The 22,922-nt window shown below is 41.1% G+C and overlaps 1 protein-coding gene across 1 annotated transcript in view; it reads left to right on the top strand.

Moving 5' to 3' along the window:
• The first annotated feature begins 862 nt into the window (after positions 1-862).
• The window catches only part of ABHD5 (abhydrolase domain containing 5, lysophosphatidic acid acyltransferase), a 40,634-nt gene continuing 18,574 nt past the window's right edge, over positions 863-22,922 (top strand). Inside the window, exons 1-2 of the mRNA XM_065933144.1 lie at positions 863-1,005; positions 22,406-22,491. Coding sequence (XP_065789216.1) covers positions 959-1,005; positions 22,406-22,491 — 133 coding nt within the window. The 5' untranslated portion in view covers positions 863-958. The remainder of the gene's footprint in view (positions 1,006-22,405; positions 22,492-22,922) is intronic.

Consider the following 22,922-nt stretch of genomic DNA (forward strand, 5'->3'; position numbering starts at 1 on the left):
GATGGCATCATGGACTCAACGGACATGAGTCTGAGCAAACTCCTGGAGATAAAGAAGGACAGGGAAGCCTGGAGTGCTGCAGTCCATGGGGTCGCAAAGGCTGAGACACCACTGAGGGACTAAATAACAACAGAGAACAGAGTGGGCACATAGTGGGTAAATGGTAAACAGGAAAGAATGAATGGTAGGGAGTGAGAGCAATACAAAAGCAGGCAGTATCTGATGGCTAAAAGACTTGAAAACAGGTCAAGAAGTCTGGATAGTTACATTAGTGATGCCCCCTCAAGAACTCTTATATCTAAACGCTGACCCTTCTCACCCATCCCTTGTGTACAGAGGGCGGGGATGGACGGGGGCTGCTGGTATGGGTCACTCCTCTTAACTCCAGGGTCTGGAGTAGTGCCCGGCATTATCAGTGAATATCGACTGACTAAAAGGCCAGTCGCCCTCTCCCTCTGGCCACCCACCTGCGGGGAAGGGCCGGCCGAGGGCCACTCAGCTCCTCCATCAAAGCATTTCCATTCGAGAACGCAACATTTACTGAATGCTAGCCGGGTTCTTTCTGGACAAGTCGCGCCTCAGTCCCCAAAGTACTGCTAGGTAGGTACTAGTCCCGTGCCCAGCACCTGACACTCAATATCAGCGGATGATGCATTAATCAGTCATTATTGAAGCTGGTTACCACCTAACGCTGCCGGACGAGTCTCACCGGTTTCCCGCAGGTGGACGGTACCGCCTAGCGCTCACAGCAGAGCGCGTCCGACAAGATGACGCCGGCGTGGCTGGTGGGTGGGGCGGCTTGGCCCGGCACGCGCACGCGCGCTGCCGCGCCGTCCTGTCCTAAGAGTGGGCGGGCGACGCATGCGCGGGCGGCGGCCTTAAGACGGCCGCGGCCCCAAGCATCCCAGTCGGCCAGTCAGCCGGCTAGGAGGTACTGTCTGGCCGTCGCGCGGCAGCCATGGCGGCAGAGGAGGAGGAGGTGGACTCGGCGGACCCGAGTGAGAGGTCAGTGCAGCGGGGGCTGCGTCTGACTTGGGCGCGCGGGCAGTGCTAAGGCCTCTAACCTGCCCAGTCGTTCGGTTGTCCCGCCCCGACGCGAATCCGCGCGGCGCGGGGAAGAGAAGCCTCTGGCCCCGCTCTGCCCTCAGCGGGCGCCCTTCGGCTCTGAATGTGACCCCGGCAGCGCCAGGAGGCTGCTTGACCCCCACGCCGGCGGGTCCCGCGGGGTCGTGTGAGCGGCTCCGCCGGGCGGCCGCGGAAGTGGCTGGGCACCCAGCCTTGCTGAGGTCAGTTTTGCGGCAGAGACGGCTGCGGACCCCAGCCCTGCCCCAGCTGGACCCACGGGCGCTGAGCGGCGTCGCTGCACTTGACTCGAGTCACGGGAAACGGCCGAGTCACTGTCCGCTTCCGAGCGCGGCTTCCGACCTCAGTTAAGCGCTGCGCTCGGTGCAGCCGGGAGCGAGGGCGAAAGTGCAGTCCGCCCGGGTGTCTCCAGAGCCTGAGGAAGGGGCGGCGCTTCCTCGGGTCAGTGGTGGACCGACAGTCCAGGTTCACCCAGAAGCCGCGGGTCGGAAGGGGCTGTCGGGGGGAAAGGGGCTGGGAGAGTGAGTCTAAGGCTTTAGTTTTCAGAAAATGTGTAATTTACCAGATAGAAAGACTTTCTTTTACAGAAAGAAAGTTAACACGATTTGGATAGCAAGTTCACTCAATAATCTCTCAGAGATCTTCCTTTGCTTCCAAGTGTTCTGGCGTTACTGGAGAAATGTGTGTGTTTGCTCTTCAGAAGACACATGTGTAGAAACCTTTATGAAAGTGGGAGAAAGATGTCTAGCGGGAAGCTTTTTTTTAAAAAATTCTATTTATTGAAGTACAAGTGATTTGCTATATTGTGGTCAGGTGTACATTAAAGTGATTCAGTGCAGAAAAAAAAATATATATATTCTTTTCAGATTATTTTCCATTATAGGTTATTACAAGGTATTGAATATAGTTCACTGTGCTATACAGTAGGTTGTTGTTTATTGTTTTATTTATAGTGGTGTGTATCTGTTAATCCTAGATTCCTAATTTATCCCTCCCCCCTTTCCCTTTGGGTATTCATAAGTTTGTATTCTATATTTGAGTCTGTTTCTGTTTTGTAAATAAGTTCATTTTTATCTTCTTTTTTTATTCTACATGTAAGGGATATCCTGAGATACCTATCTCTGATTTTGTTCTGTTAGTATGATTCATCCATGTTGCTGCAAATGACGTTTTTTCATTCTTTTTTTGAGGTCAGTGTTCCCTTATGTGTATGTGTGTATATATACACACCACATTTTCTTTATTCATTCATCTGTTGATGGACATTTATGTTACTTTCCTGTCTTCCAGGACTTACAAATAGTGCTACTGTGAATATTGGGGTGCATATATCTTTTGAAATTAGAGTTTTCATCTTTTCTAAATATATCCCCAGGAGTGGGATTGCTGGATCATATGGAAACTCTTATGTTCTTTTTAAGGAACCTCCATGCAGTTTTCCATAGTGACTGCACCAGTTTACATTCCCATCAACAGTTACGAGGGTTCTAACGAGAAACTTTTTGATATACAAATATATTGTTTATTTTATTGTTTTCTAGCTGTAGTTTCATGCACTTAGCAGTAGATGAAGAGCAATTAATTAGTGAAAAGATTACTTTGCTAGGAACATTATTGTCTTATTTCTCAAAGCCAGTCATTCAGATTGGAAAGTAAATAAACTTATATGCTAATCCCTGTATGTGTTTAATATTTTGACAACAGTTCTACTTCAGATGCTGGGAGAAATTTGTGTTATGAAACATAACCTAAATGACAGAGGATAATATAAAGTCCCATGATAAATGGGGTGTTTGGAAAGATGACAGAAGGGAAAAGTTGTGAAATACTAGAAACTAGCTTCTTCCCTTGACTTTTGTTTATGTGAGTCACTCATTTCACAAGTCCATTGTTTTGGTTTGTTGATGAATTTACTTGTTGAGGTAAGATGCCTAATGTTGTGTGATCACAAGTAGGAACCTGTTAGCTGTCACCATCTAGTTCATCACAACATTTTTGGCTCTGAGACTACTTTTATGGGGTCTGTTTGGCCTCCATGTTGTTGGGAGGCTTGCAAGTCCAGGGTACAACCAGGAAAGGAATTTGCCGTTTTGGGTGACAGTAGGAGGTCCCTGTAGTTAGAGTATAAACTATCCTTAGCAGCTGACCAGTCATAGTCCCTTGTTAGAGGTGGACCTCTTTGGTGCTCTTGGTGATACACTTGAGCAGTATCCAGTATATAAACTGCTGTGGCCTTGTGAGCTCTACTAAGCAAGTACCTGCTTATGCTGGGTGTTCCCTAATGTAGTCATATTGAACTTTAAGATTGAGCCTATGTGCTAGGTATTACTATACCCATTTTTCAGGTGCAACTGCAACTGGGACTGCAGCTGGTACTCCACCAGTGAGTAATGGGAGTGGATTGGAACTCCCTTGGTATCTGGATTTAGTCTAAGGAGCCTTCCCACATCTCTGCTTGTTTCTCACTGGAATTGAGTTTACTAGGATGTTTAGTTCTTATTTCCTTTGCTTCACTGATACTTTGTTATTTAGTCCTTCATTGATACAGAGCTCACTTTAATTTTTTTTAGTTGGTTAATCAGCAGTCAAGAGCAAAGTGGATTGTGAGAAAACTGAAGTCTTTGAATCAAGTTCCTTATTCTTAAGACATTTCAGATCTAGATGGGGCAATGACATTAACAAAGGAAACAATTATAAAACGGTCATTTTAAGGCTTTTTGTTCTTCACTTGCTAAATCATGTCCGACTCTTTGCAATCCTTTTAACTGTAGCCCCCCAGGTTCCTCTGTCCATGGGATTTCCCAGGCAAGAATACTGGAGTGAGTTGCCATTTCCTTTTCCAGGGGTTCTTCCGGACTCAGGGATCAAAGCCACGTATCCTGGTTTGCAGATGGATTCTTTACCACTGAGCCACGCTGAGAAACCCCAAAGGCTTTTTGGATCATTTGATTCTTATCCTTTTCTTCCTAGTGCAGACGGGCATGCCTCAGAGCCATTTGGTTTTCAACATCTAATCCTTTTCAGTTGCAGTACAGTTGAGAAAGCAATATGTAACAAGAGTTAGGTAGACTTCTATTAATTGTTGCAAGTGTTGTCCTAGAGATTGTTTAAGTATCAGTTGGGTTTAGAGGAAAGCTGTCATGGAATTGCCTAATTGCAGAGTAGACCGTAGACTAGCCAACTTGCAGTGATGGTCCAGAGTTATTGCTAAATTTTCAGGAATTTTGCCAACAGTTGGCAGCTTGAAATCAGTCATGGTAGTTGTACTTACATCATGGAAATCATCAAATAGTATAAATAAGGTATTTTTCCCCCTTCATCTCCAGTGGGTTTATCCTACTGGATTTTCATTAGAGTTTGATTGTGTTTTTTTTCCTTGGAGATAAGATAGAGAAATCCACTCTCCTACCTTTTAAAGGACTTTTCAGGTCAGTGACCCCTCTCTGTTGCCATCTCCCCTTTCCAAATCCTTACCTCTTGACTTCTAAAAATCACAGAACTCCTCAGTGTTACATTCCAATGGACTTCTATTTTTCTTAATACTTAACCTTTCTTGGGTCCTTTTTAGTGTTTGACACTAAAGATAGCTACTCCCTTTGGAGACTTTTATCAGACCTTCTACCTCTTATGACATTTTGCTTCTTGTCTTACCTGAGACCAGTAGTTAATTTTGTTTTTTACCCCATTCACTCTCTGCGATTCTGTCTCCATCTGTGTTTTCATTGTGTTGTTTACTCACAACTGCTTGAGCTATCCTGTCTGTAGGGAGGGCTCAGAATTCCTGAGGATGAAGCCTTCTTCAGTACTCTAGTGATGTTTCTAATTGGGTATCAAATGTTTGCAAGTGGTTTCTCAAATGTAACAAGTCCCAACTAGGATCTCATTTGCACCTCCTTCCCTTGAGCTAAATCATACAAAAAGCTCAGTGCTTCCCCTTGACTTCCTGTTTTTGTTAAGGTACTTACATATTACCCAGATAATCATGATGCTGTGATCACTCACCTAGAGCCAGACATCCTGGAATGTGAGGTCAAGTGGGCCTTGGGAAGCATCACTACAAACAAAGCTAGTGGAGGTGATGGAATTCCAGTTGAACTATTTCAAATCCTGAAAGATGATGCTGTGAAAGTGCTGCAGTCAATATGCCAGCAAATTTGGAAAACTCAACAGTGGCCGCAGGACTGGAAAGGGTCAGTTTTCATTCCAATCCCAAAGAAAGGCAATGCCAAAGAATACTCAAACTACTGCACAGTTGCATTCATCTCACACGCTAGAGAAGTAATGCTCAAAATTCTCCAAGCCAGGCTTCAGCAATACGTGAACTGTGAGCTTCCAGATGTTCAAGCTGGATTTAGAAAAAGCAGAGAAACCAGAGATCAAATTGCCACCATCTGCTGGATCATCAAAAAAGCAAGAGAGTTGCAGAAAAACATCCATTTCTGCTTTATTGACTATGCCAAAGCCTTTGACTGTGTGAATCACAACAAATTGTGGAAAATTCTGAAAGAGATAGGAATACCAGACTACCTGACCTGCCTCTTGAGAAATCTGTATGTAGGTCAGGAAGCAACAGTTAGAACTGGATGTGAAACAACAGACTGGTTCCAAATAGGAAAAGGAGTACGTCAAGGTTGTATATTGTCACACTGCTTATTTAACTTATGTGCAGAGTACCTCATGCAAAATGTCGGGCTGGATGAAGCAGAAGCTGGAATCAAGATTGCTGGGAGAAATATCAGTAACCTCAGATATGCAGATGACACTACCCTTTTGGCAAAAGTGAAGAAGAACTATAGAGCCTCTTGATGAAAGTCAGAGAGGAGAGTGAAAAAGTTGTTTTAAAGCTCAGCATTCAGAAAACTAAGATCATGGCATCAGGCCCATCGCTTCATGGCAAATAGGTGGGGAAACAGTGGAAACAGTGGCTGACTTTATTTTGGGGGGCTGCAAAATCACTGCGGATGGTGACTGCAGCCATGAAATTAAAAGATGCTTGCTCCTTGGAAGGAAGGTTATGACTAACCTAGACAGCATGTTAAAAAGCAGAGACATTACTTTGCCTACAAAGGTCCGTCTTGTCAAAGATCTATGGCTTTTCCAGTAGTTGTGTATGGATGTGAGAGTTGGACTATAAAGAAAACTGAGCGCCAAAGAATTGATGCTTTTGAACTGTGGTGTTGGAGAAGACTCTTTCGAGTCCCTTGGACTGCAGGGAGATCCAACCAGGCCATCCTAAAGGAGATCAGTCCTGAGTATTCAATGGAAGGACTGATGCTGAAGCTGAAACTTCAGTACTTTGGCCACCTGACGCGAAGAGCTGACTCATTTGAAAAGACCCTGGTTCTGGGAAAGATTGAAGGCAGGAGGAGAAGGGAACGACAGAGGATGAGATGGTTGGATGGCATCACTGACTCAATGGACATGAGTTTGAATAAATTCCGGGATTTGGTGATGGACAGGGAGGCCTTGTGTGCTGTGGTCCATGGGGTTGCAAAGAGTCGGACATGGCTGAGCGACTGAACTGAACTTAGGCATTTAGGTTCTTCTGGTCCTCCAGATTAAGAGATGTGGTACTGTCTTTTCACTATCCTTCCCCCACCTCCATTGATCCAAACACAGAATCTGTTCCCACGTCCAATAGCCTCTAAGTGCAGCATCACCTTTCCAGCCCCGTTGTCACCTGGGGGCCACTTGGTTCAGACTCTCATTACTCCCTTTTCTAAATTATTGCAGGTTTTCGGTACATGTTCTGTGCCTATGGTTGCCACATAACTTACGTTTTTTAGTTACTTTTACACCCCCAGAGGCACAGACGCCCACAGTAGAGGGCTTCCCAGGTGGCTCAGTGGTAAAGAATCTGCCTTCCAGTGCAGAAGATGCAGGAAATGTGGGTTCAATTCCTGGATCGAGAAGATCCCCCATAGAAGGAAATGTCAGCTCACTCCAGTATTCTTGCCTGGAAAATGTCTTGGACAGAGGAGCCTGGCGGGCTACAGTCCGTGGGGTGGCAAAGAGTCAGACACTGCTGAGCGCTCATGCAGTCAGTCGCACACACAGTGTGGTGTTATTATATGTCCTCAGCCTGACTTCCAAGCCCTTTGCAGGCAGTGAGGCTGCTAACTTTGGAGTCTTATTTCTTCCTGTGCTCTGGGCTCAAGCCAAGCTGTGTCTTTCTTTGTTTCCTACACATGTTCCTTGCTTACCTCCTATTTTTCCATGACTTGGTTCAAGTTGATTTCTCTGACCCCAAACAGATGGTGATCTCCCTTCTTTTAAGATCCATGGTGTTTTCCTACACTTTCTTTCTGGCACCTCCATCATGTCCTGTAGTATCGTTTTTCTGTACTTGTTTTGTCAGAACATTGAAGACAAACCTTTTATGTTACTGAAATGTCTGGTTGAGCCCAAAGGAGCTTTATAAATAGAAAGTTTCAAATAAAATTTTAAGAATTAAACATTTCAGCTATTTTAAATTTATGCTGACACAAACATTATGATAAAAAATTCTAGTACTTGATTATTCATTTTGCAGTTGATGACTTAAATTTTTTCATTCCGAAATATCAAGTACATCAATAGATACTGTTATAAGAAATTCAAAGTTTAAATTTGTCTAGGATGAGTTTGAGCAGTTAGAATCATAAACGTAAATTATATCAGAGAATTGCGAATATGGTTCTTCTCCTTGACCTTGGATGAACCAACAGGGAACCATGCTTCGCTATTTTGCCTGTTCTCCAAAATGCCAGTTACAGACCAGCAAATGCAGATGTCATTCCTGTGACAAAGAACCTAACAAAAGATTTTAAAGTCCCATGGGTGGTACACTTAGTAAAAACAACACTGACTAATACATTTCAGAATAAAATGTGCCTCTGCATGAGTCCTTAAAGTGTATATTATTTATAATAGACATTCAGAAACATTTTATAGTTAGATTTTTGGTCTAATTCCATAGTTCTGTAATTTCTCACTCCTGATTGTGAATCATGAAAAAATTGTCTGGAAAAGTGTTTTTTTCCCTTAAAGTTTATTCAATTTGAGACCTAGGATCTTTAGTCTTTCATTTTCTTTATATAGTGGATGAACTCATTTCGAAACTAACAACAAAATGTAACTTGGATTTATTAAGCAATGTAAAATCTGAAAGCTCCATGTGTAGCTTCTTAATTATGTATGTTGGATGATGATGCTATGTCTGGTTCCAGAATGGCTTTCTTACTATGTGCAAGAAGATATGAAGCAATTAGGGGAAAAGATTTCCAACACATGGAAAAAGTTGTTAGGAAAATAACCTTAAAAATTGTACAAAAATATTTTTAAATAGAAAAAAATGAAGAACAATAGTTACAGGTTAAAAAGTTAAAAGAATGCTAGTTAATGTGTTGAAATATTAATATATTATTATATTAATAATATAATATAATTATATATATATAATATAATTAATAATATAATATAAAAATATTAATATATCAAGAGCCTATGTTGTCATTGATCTCATGGTTATGATAATTTGCCTCCCTAGTATCATTTATTTAAAATAAAATGACATGTTAATAACTTAAATTATGACTTGTGTGAGACATACTCTTTTTTTTTTTCTTCTTTTCCTGGGTAGAATTTAAGAAGTCATTTCCCAGGAAAAAGTCTTTATTTGCCCAAGGGTTATCATTTTCAGTCTGGAAGTTTTCAGTCATTCACTGGTTAAGGAATTATTTCAGAGGAATACATGTATTCATAACTCTAGTCAGTTTGGATATTTATAATAAAAATGAAAACCTCATAGTTTCTCTAAGTGAGGTAGATAGAATACTTGCTTAGAGTAGCTTATAGAGAGCAGTAATAAACATAGTTTTTCTTTCTTGATAGTACCAGTCAGTATAGGCCATTTTAAAGAAACCTGTAATATAATGAAATTCTCTTTACTTGTAACCTAATTAGAAATGTTATTTAAGTAGCCAAAACTATGTGGAAACTGACCAGACTTCTGTATGTTTTCTTCAGAATACTTTGAAACCTCTTTCACTATTTCACAATATTTACAGTTTGTGCAATTCAGATTTAGTAATACTATGGATAGTCAAATGCCTTAGACAAGAAAACAGGAATTACTAGGAAATTTAAATGTTGATAGCCTAGGATACAAGTACAATGTTAATGCTATTTTATAAAAAAGAGAGAGAGAGTACATAGAAAATTCAGGGGGAAAGTTTCAGTTTTCTTTGTAGAACTAGGGATACCTAAAATCAGATTCTTGAGTTAACAAACTGTTAATATGTTATGTACGTCTTATTTGGCGTTCCTTAGAGTTGCCACCTTTGGTATAGTGTTTTAAAGCTTTTACTCAGAAGTCTGCTCACTAAAAGTATTGTTTACATGTTACACGTTGCAAAGAAAGTTTATTTAGTATTTTGTTTAGATGCTTTAGGGCTTGGGTCCTCAGCCTTCCTAATGAGGTTGGTTCTCAATAGATAAGACAGTGTATGATAAAATCTTCTTGATGCCATAGATAGATAGAGTCCCTATTGTGAATGTCTTATCTTTATATTACAGCTGACACTTTTCATCTCTTCTGAAGTCAGGGCCTCAGCAATGTATGATGGTGTTTCCTGTTCATCTGCTTATTAGAGAAATTAATTTTTCCTTTTCTGTGTATTTCCCAAAGTTCTAAGGAGGCAGTCCTGCATCTTGTTCACTGTATCATGGCCATGGTAAATTGAATTGTTCTTTTGAATTTTGTGCCCTCAGAAGTATGGCTGGACATCTGACAAACTTCAGACTGTGTGGTTAGTTCCAATCTCAGTCTTCCACAAAGTAAGCCGAGAAATACAAAAATAACTCGGGATGGCATAGGAGATTTTGTGGAAGAGGCAGAGGGTTTCTTTGAAGATGAGGTCAATTTCCCCTAAAGACAGAAAGTGAGGTTGGATGGGTGTCTTAGAGAGTTGAACCATAGAGGTTGCCAGCTAAGTAAGGTGTGGGAACTCGTGAGCAAAACTTATAAACTGAAGGGAGGAAAAGGCAGACCCTTGCTGTCACTCTTTTAAAATGTGCCTTTGAGCCTTTTATGCGCTAACACTCAATCCTGTAGAATAACTCTAAGAAAAAAATAAAGGCAATTTATATAAAACATTGTCATCTAGTTAAGGCAAAAACTGATTAGACAGAAACATGAGGGCCAAGGGGAGAGAGGTATCTTTACAGTTCCATTAACAGTGAAGATAAACTTTTGCTGTATTTCGTTAAATATAAAGTATATTTAAATATACTTTAGAAAAACTCCACTTAAAAAAATTATCTACTTTGTTGAAAAAGCTGCTGTAAAAAACCTGGAGAGTTATTATTGGCCCCTCTTGTGGTTGAAGAGTCCTTGTTTTTAACGTAATGCAATAAATAGCCTTGCAAACATAAAAACATTATTTTGCCCCTTCTCTTTGAGTTAAGGCAATCAGTGGGAGGCAAAATGCATAGACAAGACAATCCTATCCTTTAAAAATTGGTTTTGTGATGAGTGGTGAATAGGTGAAGGTAGGCATGATTCCTATATTAATGGCTGACACATCACATTTTATTTATTTATTTTTTTTTTTCTTTTTTTTTTTTCTTTTTTTATTTTTTTTATTTTTTATTTTTATTTTTTTTTTAATTTTTATTTTTCAGTGGGTTTTGTCATACATTGATATGAATCAGCCATAGAGTTACACGAATTCCCCATCCCGGTCTCCCATCCCACCTCCCTCTCCACCCGATTCCTCTGGATCTTCCCAGCCCAACAGGCCCGAGCACTTGACTCATGCCTCCCACCTGGGCTGGTGGTCTGTTTCACCACAGATAATATACATGCTGTTCTTTCGAAACATCCCACCCTCCCCTTCTCCCACAGAGTTCAAAAGTCTGTTCTGTACTTCTGCGTCTCTTCTTCTGCCCTGCATATAGGGCCATCGTTACCATCTTTCTAAATTCCGTATATATCTGTTAGTATACTGTAATGTTCTTTATCTTTCTGGCTCACCTCACTCTGTATAATGGGCTCCAGTTTCATCCATCTCATTAGAACTGATTCAAATGAATTCTTTTTAATGGCTGAGTAATATTCCATGGTGTATATGTATCACAGCTTCCTTATCCATTCATCTGCTGATGGGCATCTAGGTTGCTTCCATGTCCTGGCTATTATAAACAGTGCTGCGATGAACATTGGGGTGCACGTGTCTCTTTCAGATCTGGATTCCTCAGTGTGTATGCCCAGAAGTGGTATTGCTGGGTCATATGGCAGTTCTCTTTCCAGTTTTTTAAGAAATCTCCACACTGTTTTCCATAATGGCTGTACTAGTTTGCATTCCCACCAACAGTGTAAGAGGGTTCCCTTTTCTCCACACCCTCTCCAGCATTTATTGCTTGTAGACTTTTGGATAGCAGCCATCCTGACTGGCGTGTAATGGTACCTCATTGTGGTTTTGATTTGCATTTCTCTGATAATGAGTGAGACACATCACATTTTTAACCCTAGTGCCTTATGCATAGTAGGCATTCAGAAACTAAAATTTTTTATATATAATTTGAATACTGAAACAAAGATTGCATTTGTGTTTCCTCTGTCCCAATGTGTCTATGATGTGAGGGGAAACAATAGTAGATTATAGTTCATTTTACTTGTATTTGTTGTTTTTGTTGTACTGGCCTCTGATTCTCTTTGGCCAAGAACTGTGCTGTTATTGAGGGATATTTGCTGAAAAAAATTAATGAAATTGAGTTGTGAGTAACTTCCTATTGGTACTAGTTCATGTACTTGTGACCAGACATAGATGTTGATGACCATCTTGTTAAGAACTTTTTTAAATTTAAGCTCTGAAGAGCATGAGATTCTTATAGTTTCCTGTTAAGCTACAACTAAAAAACAATAGCTTTAGTTGCAACTTTAGCAGGCAGTTGAATATATTGGAAGTTTCATTGCTGAAGACTTGTTTTTCCTTTATAATTTGTCTATATTTGCAAATAAACTGATAGTAGTAATGCTTTCTGTTATCTTGATACCTTGATAATAAGTTATAGGTAGCGTTTGTCAGAGATGCCTAGAGGTCTTACCTCCTGTTAATTCAGAAGATTTGAAACCAGTAGCAGAGAATGTTAGACTGGAGCCTGATTTTAATATAGGCTATTATGGATCTTCTCTACTATCCTTCTTTTTTATTATTGAGGCATAATTGACATATATCTTTGTATTTGTTTTAGGGGTGTAACATAATGATTTGGTATTTTTATATATTGCGAAATGATTATCACAGTCAATCTAGTTAACCATGCATAGTTATAGAATTTTTTTCTTGTGATGACAACTTCTTTAGATTTACTCTCTCAGCAACTTTCAAATATGCAGTACAGTATCACTAACTAAAGTTGCCATGCTATACATTACATCCCCGTGACTTACTTATTTTATAGCTGGAAGTTTTTACCTTTTACTCTCTTCACCCATTTTTCCCACTCTCCTCCTCTGTCAACCACCAGTTTATCTCTGAGCTTATTGTTGTTATAGTTGTTTTGAAAGATTCCACATGTGAGTGAGATCATATGAATTTGTCTTTCTCTGTCTGACTTAATTTCACTTAGCATGATACCCCCTAGGTTCACCCATGTTGTACAGATGTTAATATTTCATTCTTTTTTATGGCTGAATAATATTCCATTGTGTATATGTTTTGTGTAACGTACACTCTCTGTCAGCTTGTTGATGGACCCTTAGGTTTTCCCGTATCTTGGCCATTGTATTATAGATAATGCTTCAGTGAACACTGGGGTGCATGTATCTTTTCAAGTTACTTTTTTTATCTTCAGATAAATACACAGAAGTGGAATTGCTGGATCCTAGGGTAGTTTTATTTTTTGAGGAAACTTCGTACTATTTTCCACCAACAGTGTGCCAGGGTTCCTTTTTCTCCATGTCATCTCTAACATTTTTTCTTTCTTACCTTTTTGATAATAGCCATTCTAACAAGTGTGAGAGGGTATCTCATTATGGTTTTGATTTACATTTTTCCAGTGTTAGTGATCTGAGCATCTTTTCATCTGTCTGTTTGCCATCTGTATGTTGTCTTTGGCAAAAAATATATTCAGATCCTCTGCCCATTTTTTAACTGGACTTTTTTTTTTTTTTTACTGTTGAGTTGCATGAGTTCTTTATGTATTTTGGATGTTAACCTCTGATTTTCAGATGTTTTCTCCCATTTTGTGGGTTGCCTTTTTGTTCTGTTGATGGTTTCCTTTGCTGCACAGAAGCTTTTTAGTCTGATGTAGTTGCACTTGTTTATTTTTGCTTTTGTTGTGTTCTTTAAAAACTGATACCTGAGTGTTTGGCTTCCAGTCAGCCTAAATCTAGGTGCTGACTGAGATCCTCCCCTTTGGGACACTGTGTTGGCACACCCTCAACTACTGGGAACTAGTAAAAATAAAATTAGCTTCTTGGACAGTCACAAAGGATTGAAAGACGGCCAGGAGCTAGGGCAGGGCTGAACAATAAGATTCATCTCCTGCAACCAACCCTTTACCATTGGGAGAAGTGGTGGTTTTTCATCTATCTAATGCATAGAAACCAACACAGAGAATCAAGCAAAATGAGGAAACAAAGGAATATGTTTCAAACGAAAAAACATGATAAAACCTCAGAGGGGAAAAAACCCTACCGAAATAGAAGTGCTGTGGGACCGCAGCCATAAGCCTCCCCACTGGTCCCAGATCCGGAGGTGTCCCTGGGCAGCAGTCACACAGATCAGGGCCCCAGAGGACTGGACGGACTCCCTTCTGGAAGATGCTGGGAGCTATAGCAAGTCAGAGGGTGAGTGTAAAATGGCATCCCCCAGCCTGTGCTCCATGAACGCACCTCTGTAGCTGCTCATGTGCGCCGCACCAGAAGCCTGCTCCTAAGGCCAGAACTCCTGGACAAGTGAACAGGCCTCTTCTGAGAGAGATGAGGGGTGGGTTTCGTCTGTCTGGTGTCCTGGGGGTGATAGTCTCCAAGACCTGTCTCTGTGATTGTTACTGCCCCATGGCACCCAGCAACACAAGCCCCTCTGCCAGAGCCGGGGGAAGGAAGGGGTGTCCTCTGGATAGCAGACCTAAAAACTGGGTTAAGGCTAGGAAGCGAGTCTCTCACATGAAGCTGGGGCGCTTTCAGAGGGCTGCTTCTGGGCTGGGCCCTGGTGCCCATGAGGCTACACACAGCCCTTTGAGAGCCATTCCTTGGTGTGCCACCCCCCGGGTGTGTCATGGCCTTGAGCCTTAAAACCAGGCATTTTGGGGGCTCCTCTTTCAGGTGCCAGTCTGGAAAGTCAGGGAGCCCTATGTGGGTTATGAGCTGTTTGCTCCTCAGGGAGAAGCAGCTCTGGGTTTTGCATTACCTCCTGATGGTGGGTCGCTGTGCTGTATAGTAGGATTTACGGTGAGATTGTGTCTCAGCCTTTCCCACCTGCTTCAAAGTGGTTTCTCTCTAGGTTTGCCCCTTTTATGGAGGGCTTGCTCAGCCAGCTTTTAGGTTATTGTCAGAGGAGATTGTTCCATCTATAGCTGTGGATTCAGTGTGTGTGTGGAGGAGATGAGAGCAGGATCTTCCATCTAGAACTGGAACCCCAGCATTCTTCTTTTCACATATTATCTCCATAGTATAACCCACCTGCCATGAAAATCTGACCAAGTACATTTGCTTATGTTGTTATTTAGTCGCTCAGTCATGTCCGACTCTTTTGTGGCCCGCTAGACTCCTCTGTCCATGGGATTTCCCAGGGGAGGATACTGGAATGGGTTGCCATTTCCTGCTCCAGGGGATCTTCCTGAACCAGGGATCGAACCTGAGTCTCTTGCCTCTCCTGGATTGGCAGGTGGATTCTTTACCCCCCGAGCCTCCTGGGAAGCCCAGTTTGCTTATAGTCCTGTCCTGTAATCCTCTGTGTGTAAGTGTGTTCATGTGCATACATGCACACATAGTTATGAAACTTACTATGAAGTCTTTATATCTAAAGTTCAAAAGACAAGAAGAAATTTGACTAGCAGATAAAAAGGAAAAATTTATGTATTTGGAAAAAAGTGTGAAGGACAATGCTTCTGATCACCTTCCTAAATTGTTCATTTTGTTGATTACCCTTTTCTTGACTGACCTTTTTGCACTGACATTTGTTTGTTTTTTGTTTTGTTTTGGGAGGTTCAGGCCTGTAACTTGCCGTCATCCTATCCTCTAATGGGAACTGGTGGTACTGGAGGTGCTCTCTGCCTATAGAAATGATCCTCATTTGCCTTCCTTCATCCACTTCTTTTATTTCTTATGACCAAGGCCTTCATTTCACACACACAGTTATGACGCATTCACATGGCCATCAGCCAGTTAGTGTTTTTGGCACTGGCAATATAGGAGTGATGTTAAATGTGGGTTTAGCATTCATTATGCTCAGAGTGCAATAGGGCAGATAAATACGTAAGCAAGTAACCAGAGCAATAATAAAAACTGTATCTGTGACAAGGGTCAGAGGAGTGACTAATGACTCTTGGCATCAGGATCAGGGATAGTACGTATCTCAGAAAAGACAAGGTATTCTGGACAGAGGGAGAGCCACAGAGGCATAAAATATTATGAAATTTGGGGAGTTACGAGGTACTGAAAAGGTACAGTGTGAAAAGATTTAAGATGAGGAGAGGGTAATCTATGGATGGAATGTGAAGCATCTTCTGCGCGGGCCTGAGGAATATGACTTTGTTCTGTAGGTAATGACAACTCCTTAGACATTTTAAGGAAGGTGGTCACCTGAGAAAAGAGTTTTGAAGTCACTCAGTTCAAGTCACATCTCTATTTATGTCATTTAATTATGGATGGCATCACCGACTCGATGGACATGGGTTTGGGTGGACTCTGGGAGTTGGTGATGGACAAGGAGGCCTGACGTGCTGTGGTTCATGGGGTGGCAAACAGTCAGACATGACTGTGCAACTGAACTGAACTGAACGGAACTTACTAGCGGTATACTCTTGGGCTTGGTGCTTGACATTTCTGAACCTCAGTGTTCGCATCTGTGAAATGGGTGTAGCCTGAACTGAGAGTATCTTGGATTGTGAGTGACTTAGTCATTCAGCAAACATTATTTATTGAGCACCTGTTATACATAATGCCTAGAGAAATTTTATAGGGAAGGAAAATGCAGTAGGATGAGCCTACAAACCCTAGAAAAATGTGGTAGATGCTGTATCAACCTATTCATAACTTAGCATATTTTTCTATTCAATGCTATTCTTTTTTAAAGATTTCGTTGTTGTTGTGAACCATTGTGGAAGTCTTTATTGAATTTGTCACATTATTGCTTCTGTTTTGTGTTGTCATTTTTTTGGCCACAAGGCATGTGGGGTCTGAGCTCCCCAACCAGGGATTGCACCCATACCACCGGCATTAGAAAGTGAAGTCTTAACCACTGGACCACTACAGAAGTCCCTCACAACTCTTCTTGTTCATGTATTCTCTATTGTTATTGGTGGCATCTCAGACAGAAACCTAGGGATCCTCTATTATCCCTTCTTTGTAACCAATTATCAAATTCAGACTTTTACCTTTTTGATGAAATGCTTAAGTTTTATGTGTTCATTTGCTGAATTTTGACATACATACATACATCTGTGAAATCCAATTATATATTAAGATGGAGAGCTTCACAGTCATCCACTTCTAATTCATTGCAAGCAGTACACTTAAGGTGAAGCAAAAAACTTCATATCATGAAGGTATATTAACATGCTAGGTATTGGGATAAAAACTGAGCATGCAGTGAGTCCTTACCTTCAGGGCTATTTCAGTTAGGTGAGGATACTGATGAGGAAATGTGAGCTTGAGGACACAACTTGAGAATTAAGAAAACAGAGCTTGATTACAGGAGTCCATCCTGCCACCTTGATCTAATCCTCTTTGGGTATGTGGGAGAAATGGAATCTAATCTGAGGTTGATAAGAGGCTAATGAATCATGGGAAGAAGGGGAGAGGTGTATTCCATGGATATTCAGGTCCAGGAACAAGAGGACAGGGAATGTTATATGTCTAGAGGACAGAGAATAAGAAATGCCAAAAATGACATTAAAGCTTCAAGTGAAAGGTTGGAGCAAGGCTGCAGGTCCCAGTGCAGCTCAACTGGAGGTAGCCTCACCTTTGAGACAAGCAGTTCATGTAAAATGACAATTCTCTGTCAATTCTTATCTTTGCGCTCCCTCTGAACCTTATGTAAAACTCTTATTTTATGCCTCATCAGTGTTAGTGAATCATAGCTATTGTTGTCAGTATAATATCAACTACTATTTATTGGGTGTATTTACTCTACCTTGGAGCATACTTCCTGCTTCAGAAGACGTGCAGCACTGGGAAGGCAGGTCGTAGGGGCACAGGTAACGGGAGTGATGCTGCTCCGGAGTGAGGAGGACCAGCAGCCACCGGAACCGCGAAGAGACTAGGAAGGAGTTTTTCCCTTAGAGCCTCTATTGGGAGGCTGGCCTTGCCAGCAGCTAGGTTTCAGCCCAGTGACACTGAATTCAGACTTCGGGTCTCCAGAGCTGTGACAGAATGAATTTCTGTGGCTTGAAGCATGTGGTAATTTGTTAGAGCAGCCTTTGGCAACAGCGCCCTTGTCAGCTCGCCACATGCACGGCATACTTCATTGTGTACATGTGCTCATGCCTTTCCTGCACGGGGAATGCCTGAACCGCCACTGCAGCTTTCGAAATATCTGCTGATTTTGGTTCAGGATGGTGGAGTAGAAGGATATGTGCTCATCTCCTCCTGTGAGAGCACCAAAATTGCAACTAGCTGTTGAACAACCATCGACAGGAGGATGCTGGAACCCACCAAAAAAAAAAGACACCCCACGTACAAAGACAAGAAGTCACAGCAAGACGGTAGGAGGGGAGCGATCACAATAAAATGAAAATCCCAAACCCACCAGGTGGGTGATCCACAGACTGGAGAACAATAATGCCAATGAAGTTCTCGCACTGTTGTGAAGTTTCTGAACCCCATATGAGGCTTCCCAGCCTGGGGATCTGACAAAGGGACTGGGAATCCCTAGGGGAATCTGGCCTTGAGGGCCAGCAAGATTTGATTATAGCCTTTCCAGAGGACTGAGGGAAAACAGAGACTCCAGTCTTTGAGGGCACAAACAGAATCCTGAGCACATGAAGACCCAGAGGAGAGCAGCAGTAACCGCACCGGAGACTGAACCAAAGCTGGTGTTGGAGGGCCTCCTGTGGAGGCGTGGGTCAGCAGGCGCTCACTGCAGGAACGGGGGCACTGGAAGGTCCCCCTTGGTGTAAACCCTCTTGGAGTTCACCATTAATCCTACCATAGAGTCTGTAGACCCCAGGGCTGGGTCGCCCCAGGCCAAACAACTACCAGGGAAGGAGTGCAACTATACCTATCAGCAAATAATTGGATTAAAGCTTTACTGAACAAGGCCCTGCCTGCCAGAGCAAGACCCAATTTTTCCCATGCCAGTCCCTCCCATCAGGAAGCTTACACAAGCCTCTTAGCCTCATCCATCAGAGGACAGACGGAAGCACAGTTTTGCAGCGGCTAAAACAAAAACTGTATTACAGAAAGTAAACCACGATGAAAGGAGAAGGCAATGGCACCCCACTCCAGTACTCTTGCCTGGAAAATCCCATGGACGGAGGAGTCTGGTAGGCTGCAGTCCATGGGGTCGTGAAGAGTCGGACACGACTGAGCGATTTCCCTTTCACTGTTCACTTTCATGCATTGGAGAAGGGAATGGCAACCCACTCCAGTGTTCTTGCCTGGAGAATCCCAGGGACGGGGGAGCCTGGTGGGCTGCCGTCTATGGGGTCGCTCAGAGTCGGACACGACTGAAGTGACTTAGCAGCAGCAGCAGCAACCATGACAAAAAAGCAGAAAGTTATGTCCCAGATGAAGGGACAAGATGAGACTCCAGAAAAACAACTAAATGAAGAAGAGATAGGTAACCTTCCAGAAAAAGAATTCAGAATAATGATAGTGAAGAAGATCGAGGATCTTGGGAAAAAAATGGAGGCAAAGATTGAGAGGATACAAGAAATGTTTACCAAAGACCTAGAAGAATTTAAGAGCAAACAAACAAGAAACGAAGAATGCACTAGAAGGAACCAATAGCAGAATAACTGAGGCAGAAGAATGGATAAATGACCTGGAGGACAGAGTGGTGGAAATCACTGCCATAGAAGAGAAAATAGAAAATAGAATGAAAAAAAATGAAGACAGCCTAAGAGACCTCTGGGACAACATTAAACACACCAACATTCACACTGTAAGGGTCCCAGAAGGAGAAGAGAGAGAGAAAGAGCATGAGAAGATATTTGAAGAGATGATAGCTGGAAACTTCCCAAACATAGGAAAGAAAATAGTCAACCAAGTTCTGGCAGCACAGAGTCCCAGGAAGGATAAACCCGAGGAACACACTGAGACACATAGTAATCAAACTGACAAAATTTAAAGACAGAGATAAAATATTAAAACCGAAAAGGAAAAAAATGACAACATACACGGGAATTCCCATCAGGCTATCAGCTGATTTCTCAGCAGAAACTCTGCAAGCCAGAAGGGAATGGCATGAAAGATTTAAAGTGATGAAAGGGAAGAACCTACAACCAAGAATACTCTACCCAGCAAGACTCCTTCAAATTTGATGGAGAAATCAAAAACTTTTCAGACAAGCAAAAGTTAAGAGAATTTAGTACCACCAAACCAGCCTTACAACAAATGCTAAAGGAACTTCTCTAGGCAGGAAACAAGAGAAGGAAAGACCTACAGGAAATAAACCCAAAACAATTAAGAAAATGGTAATAGGATCACACATATCCTTAAATATCATAATTACTTTAAATGTAAATGGATTAAATGCACCAGCCAAAAGACATAGACTGGCTGGGTCGATGAAAACATGTGAACTTATGCCCTTCCACTTACCACATCACTCTGCTTGACCCTCCCTAAATTGTATGTAATTATTTTATATTGTTAGTCATGTGCCAGTTATGACTTGCAGTTGTAATTATCTTTTATTTTTTGTCTGTCTATTGGTTGTGAAAGCTGACAAATATATTTTACTATTGTGATTACATAACTATGATCATAGTATTACTCACTCAATACTATTGTATCATGATTGATCAACAGAAAAATAATAGAACTCCATATCACCAAAACTAGGATCTAATAGAACCTGTCATCACTTTTTAAAATCCAGATGCATATCATAATTATCTTGAAATTTTTTGAAAAGTACAAATACTCAGGTATTATTTTTTTCCTCCTGAGCTCCAGATATGTTTCTAATGTAGCAGTCGTGTTTACAAACAACTGGACTATATGATGATATTTTACTTTTATCTAGTTTGTTTCATTTTTTGTATTTCATATTCAGTGCTCCCATTTCATTTAGTTTATGTTCTCCAGTTTCTCCATCTCTTCTTTTTTTTTTTTGGATGTTTTTTTCCAAGCCTTTATCAAGTGTAGTAGAAAAGCTTTTGTATATATTATATATATAAATATGTATATGTATTTTAGAAACATTAATTTTTGCCTAATTTGAAAAATTATGGCATTTTGATTCTATTTGACTTAGTATGAATAGAATGCTGTATTTTTAATTAAAAAATAGATAGGCAACAAGCAACAAAGTTTTACTGTATAGCATAGGGAACTGTAGTCAATATCTTGTAATAACCTATGATGGAAAATAAATTCAGAAATAATAAATGTGTATTTGTATAACTGAATTACCTTGCTCTGCACCTGAAACACTGTAAGTCCACTATACTTCAATAAAATGTATTTTTTAAAAAAAAGAAAGAAAAACCCTATTTGTGAAGATCCAGTCCAAAAACAACTTCCTGATCCCTTTAGGGAGAATTAATCATTGTTAGCTCTGTTTGGTAACTGATATGCCCAAAGTGAATAGAATAGTTCTGTAAAGATAGTGTATGCTTAATAAGTAACTGTAGAGTGAGTTCATTCTATCATGTATTAGAGTTGTTGGGTCTCCTGTTTCTTCCATTAGATTTTTTTTTACTTTTTTTTTATTTTTAAAATTGAGATATAATTAACATGTAACATTGTTAAGTTCAAGACATACACTGTGTTGATTTATCCATTTATATATTGCAGCATGATTCCCACCATAGCTTGGCTATCACCTCTACCATATCACGTAATTCTCTTTTTTGTGTGTGGTAAGAACATTTAAGATCTGGTCTCTTAGTTACGAAGTCTACCGTACAGTATTGTTGACTGTAATCACTATGCCATGCATTCAATCTCCAGAACTTATTCATCTTCTAGTTATAAGTTCTTACCCTCACCTGGTTTAATTTTTCATCATTCCTCATCTTCTCGTCTCCATCCCTGTTGCCCGAGTCTTCATTCTGGCTGTTGCGTCTCATCTGGAACCTGCTTCCTCTTGTTGAATTCTTTTTCTCTCATGAGAAAGGTCACACTTTAAGTGATGCTGGTCAAGTGTCGAGCGCTTGGGAGCTGTCAGGTGACCGCTGATGTCCCGTGTCCTGTCAGGATTTGCCTACGTCTGCTGCTGAATCAGGATTTGAAGGCTCCCCCTCTGTTTGCTACGAGCCCCACTGTACCTTTCCTCACCTCTTGCCCAAGGCCTGCTTGCTCATTCTCTGTTTAGCTATCTCCCACCAGATGCCTGGGACATTCTCATCATTTGCTGTTTGCTGGAATCCAAAGCTTTTAATAGTTAACCAGGAAATGCTATGGTAGATTGTACATGGGCCCGACCTCTGCATTTGTTTTAGGAATGTGTTCTACTCTTAACCATGAGATTTGAAGCCTTTTTTTTTTTAAATCTCATTCTTTAATAAGGTTTCTCTTCCCTCTACCCTCATAGAAAGTGTGTTTTGTATTTGCTGTGAACTTGCCATTGAAATGATCAAACTCATGGTCTTTGACTTTTTGTACTTCCACCCTGATAAACTGTCTGGCAGTGGGGTGGGGGAATGCCTTTTTTCTCTTTTCTTGCTCTGTCCATTTTTAGTCTACTTGACTGTGTGGAGTGTGACTGTCCATGGAGGTAAGATGGACTTTGAGATCTACATGGAGGTTCTCAGCTTGAAGGTGTCCGTATCTCAGTACTTTATCACAGCGCTCTGTACCTATTTGGTGGACTTGTCACCTGCAGACAGCTTCCCCATCACACAGACAGTGAGCTTCCTATTCTGCCTTTCTTCCCCCTGTGCAGCAGTTGGGAGCTGAGAAGAGCATGAACTCACCTCTTTGTATTTTGTTTTGATGCTCTAGGTCAGGATGGCTAACTGGTTGGCTTCCCACATGGTGCCCTACGTCAACCTCACACCTTAAAGAAGCTGAAGAGAAAATTTTAAAATGTAAGGTTTTCTTCTTGTAAGTGAACTGAGCCGTTTGCTAAAATAGGTCCAATATATTGCATTGCCTTGAAACTGAAGATAAGATTCTGTGGTGTGTTAGTTGTTGGCAAAAGAACTTTTTTTCCCTTTTCATGTCATCAATAAGTATGTAAGTGTGGAAGGAAGTCAAGGGTTCTCAAACCATTTGGTCTTGAGGTCCTTTTATACTCTTCAATTAAGAAGTACCCCAAAGGTCTTTGTTTAGTGGTTATAGCTATTAATAATTACTGTATTAAAAATTAAAACTGTGTAATTTAAATTGTGGTAACTTACTAATTTACTTTAAAACCCTAGCAGTAAACAGACTGCAGCTTAAATAACGTTTTCTAAAAATAGATGTTTTCTGAACAAATGTATGAAGACTAGTAACATCGTTTACAAGTTTATAGATC

The sequence above is a fragment of the Muntiacus reevesi genome, chromosome 4 (genome assembly GCF_963930625.1).
Source record: "Muntiacus reevesi chromosome 4, mMunRee1.1, whole genome shotgun sequence".
NCBI classification, from domain to species: domain Eukaryota; kingdom Metazoa; phylum Chordata; class Mammalia; order Artiodactyla; family Cervidae; genus Muntiacus; species Muntiacus reevesi.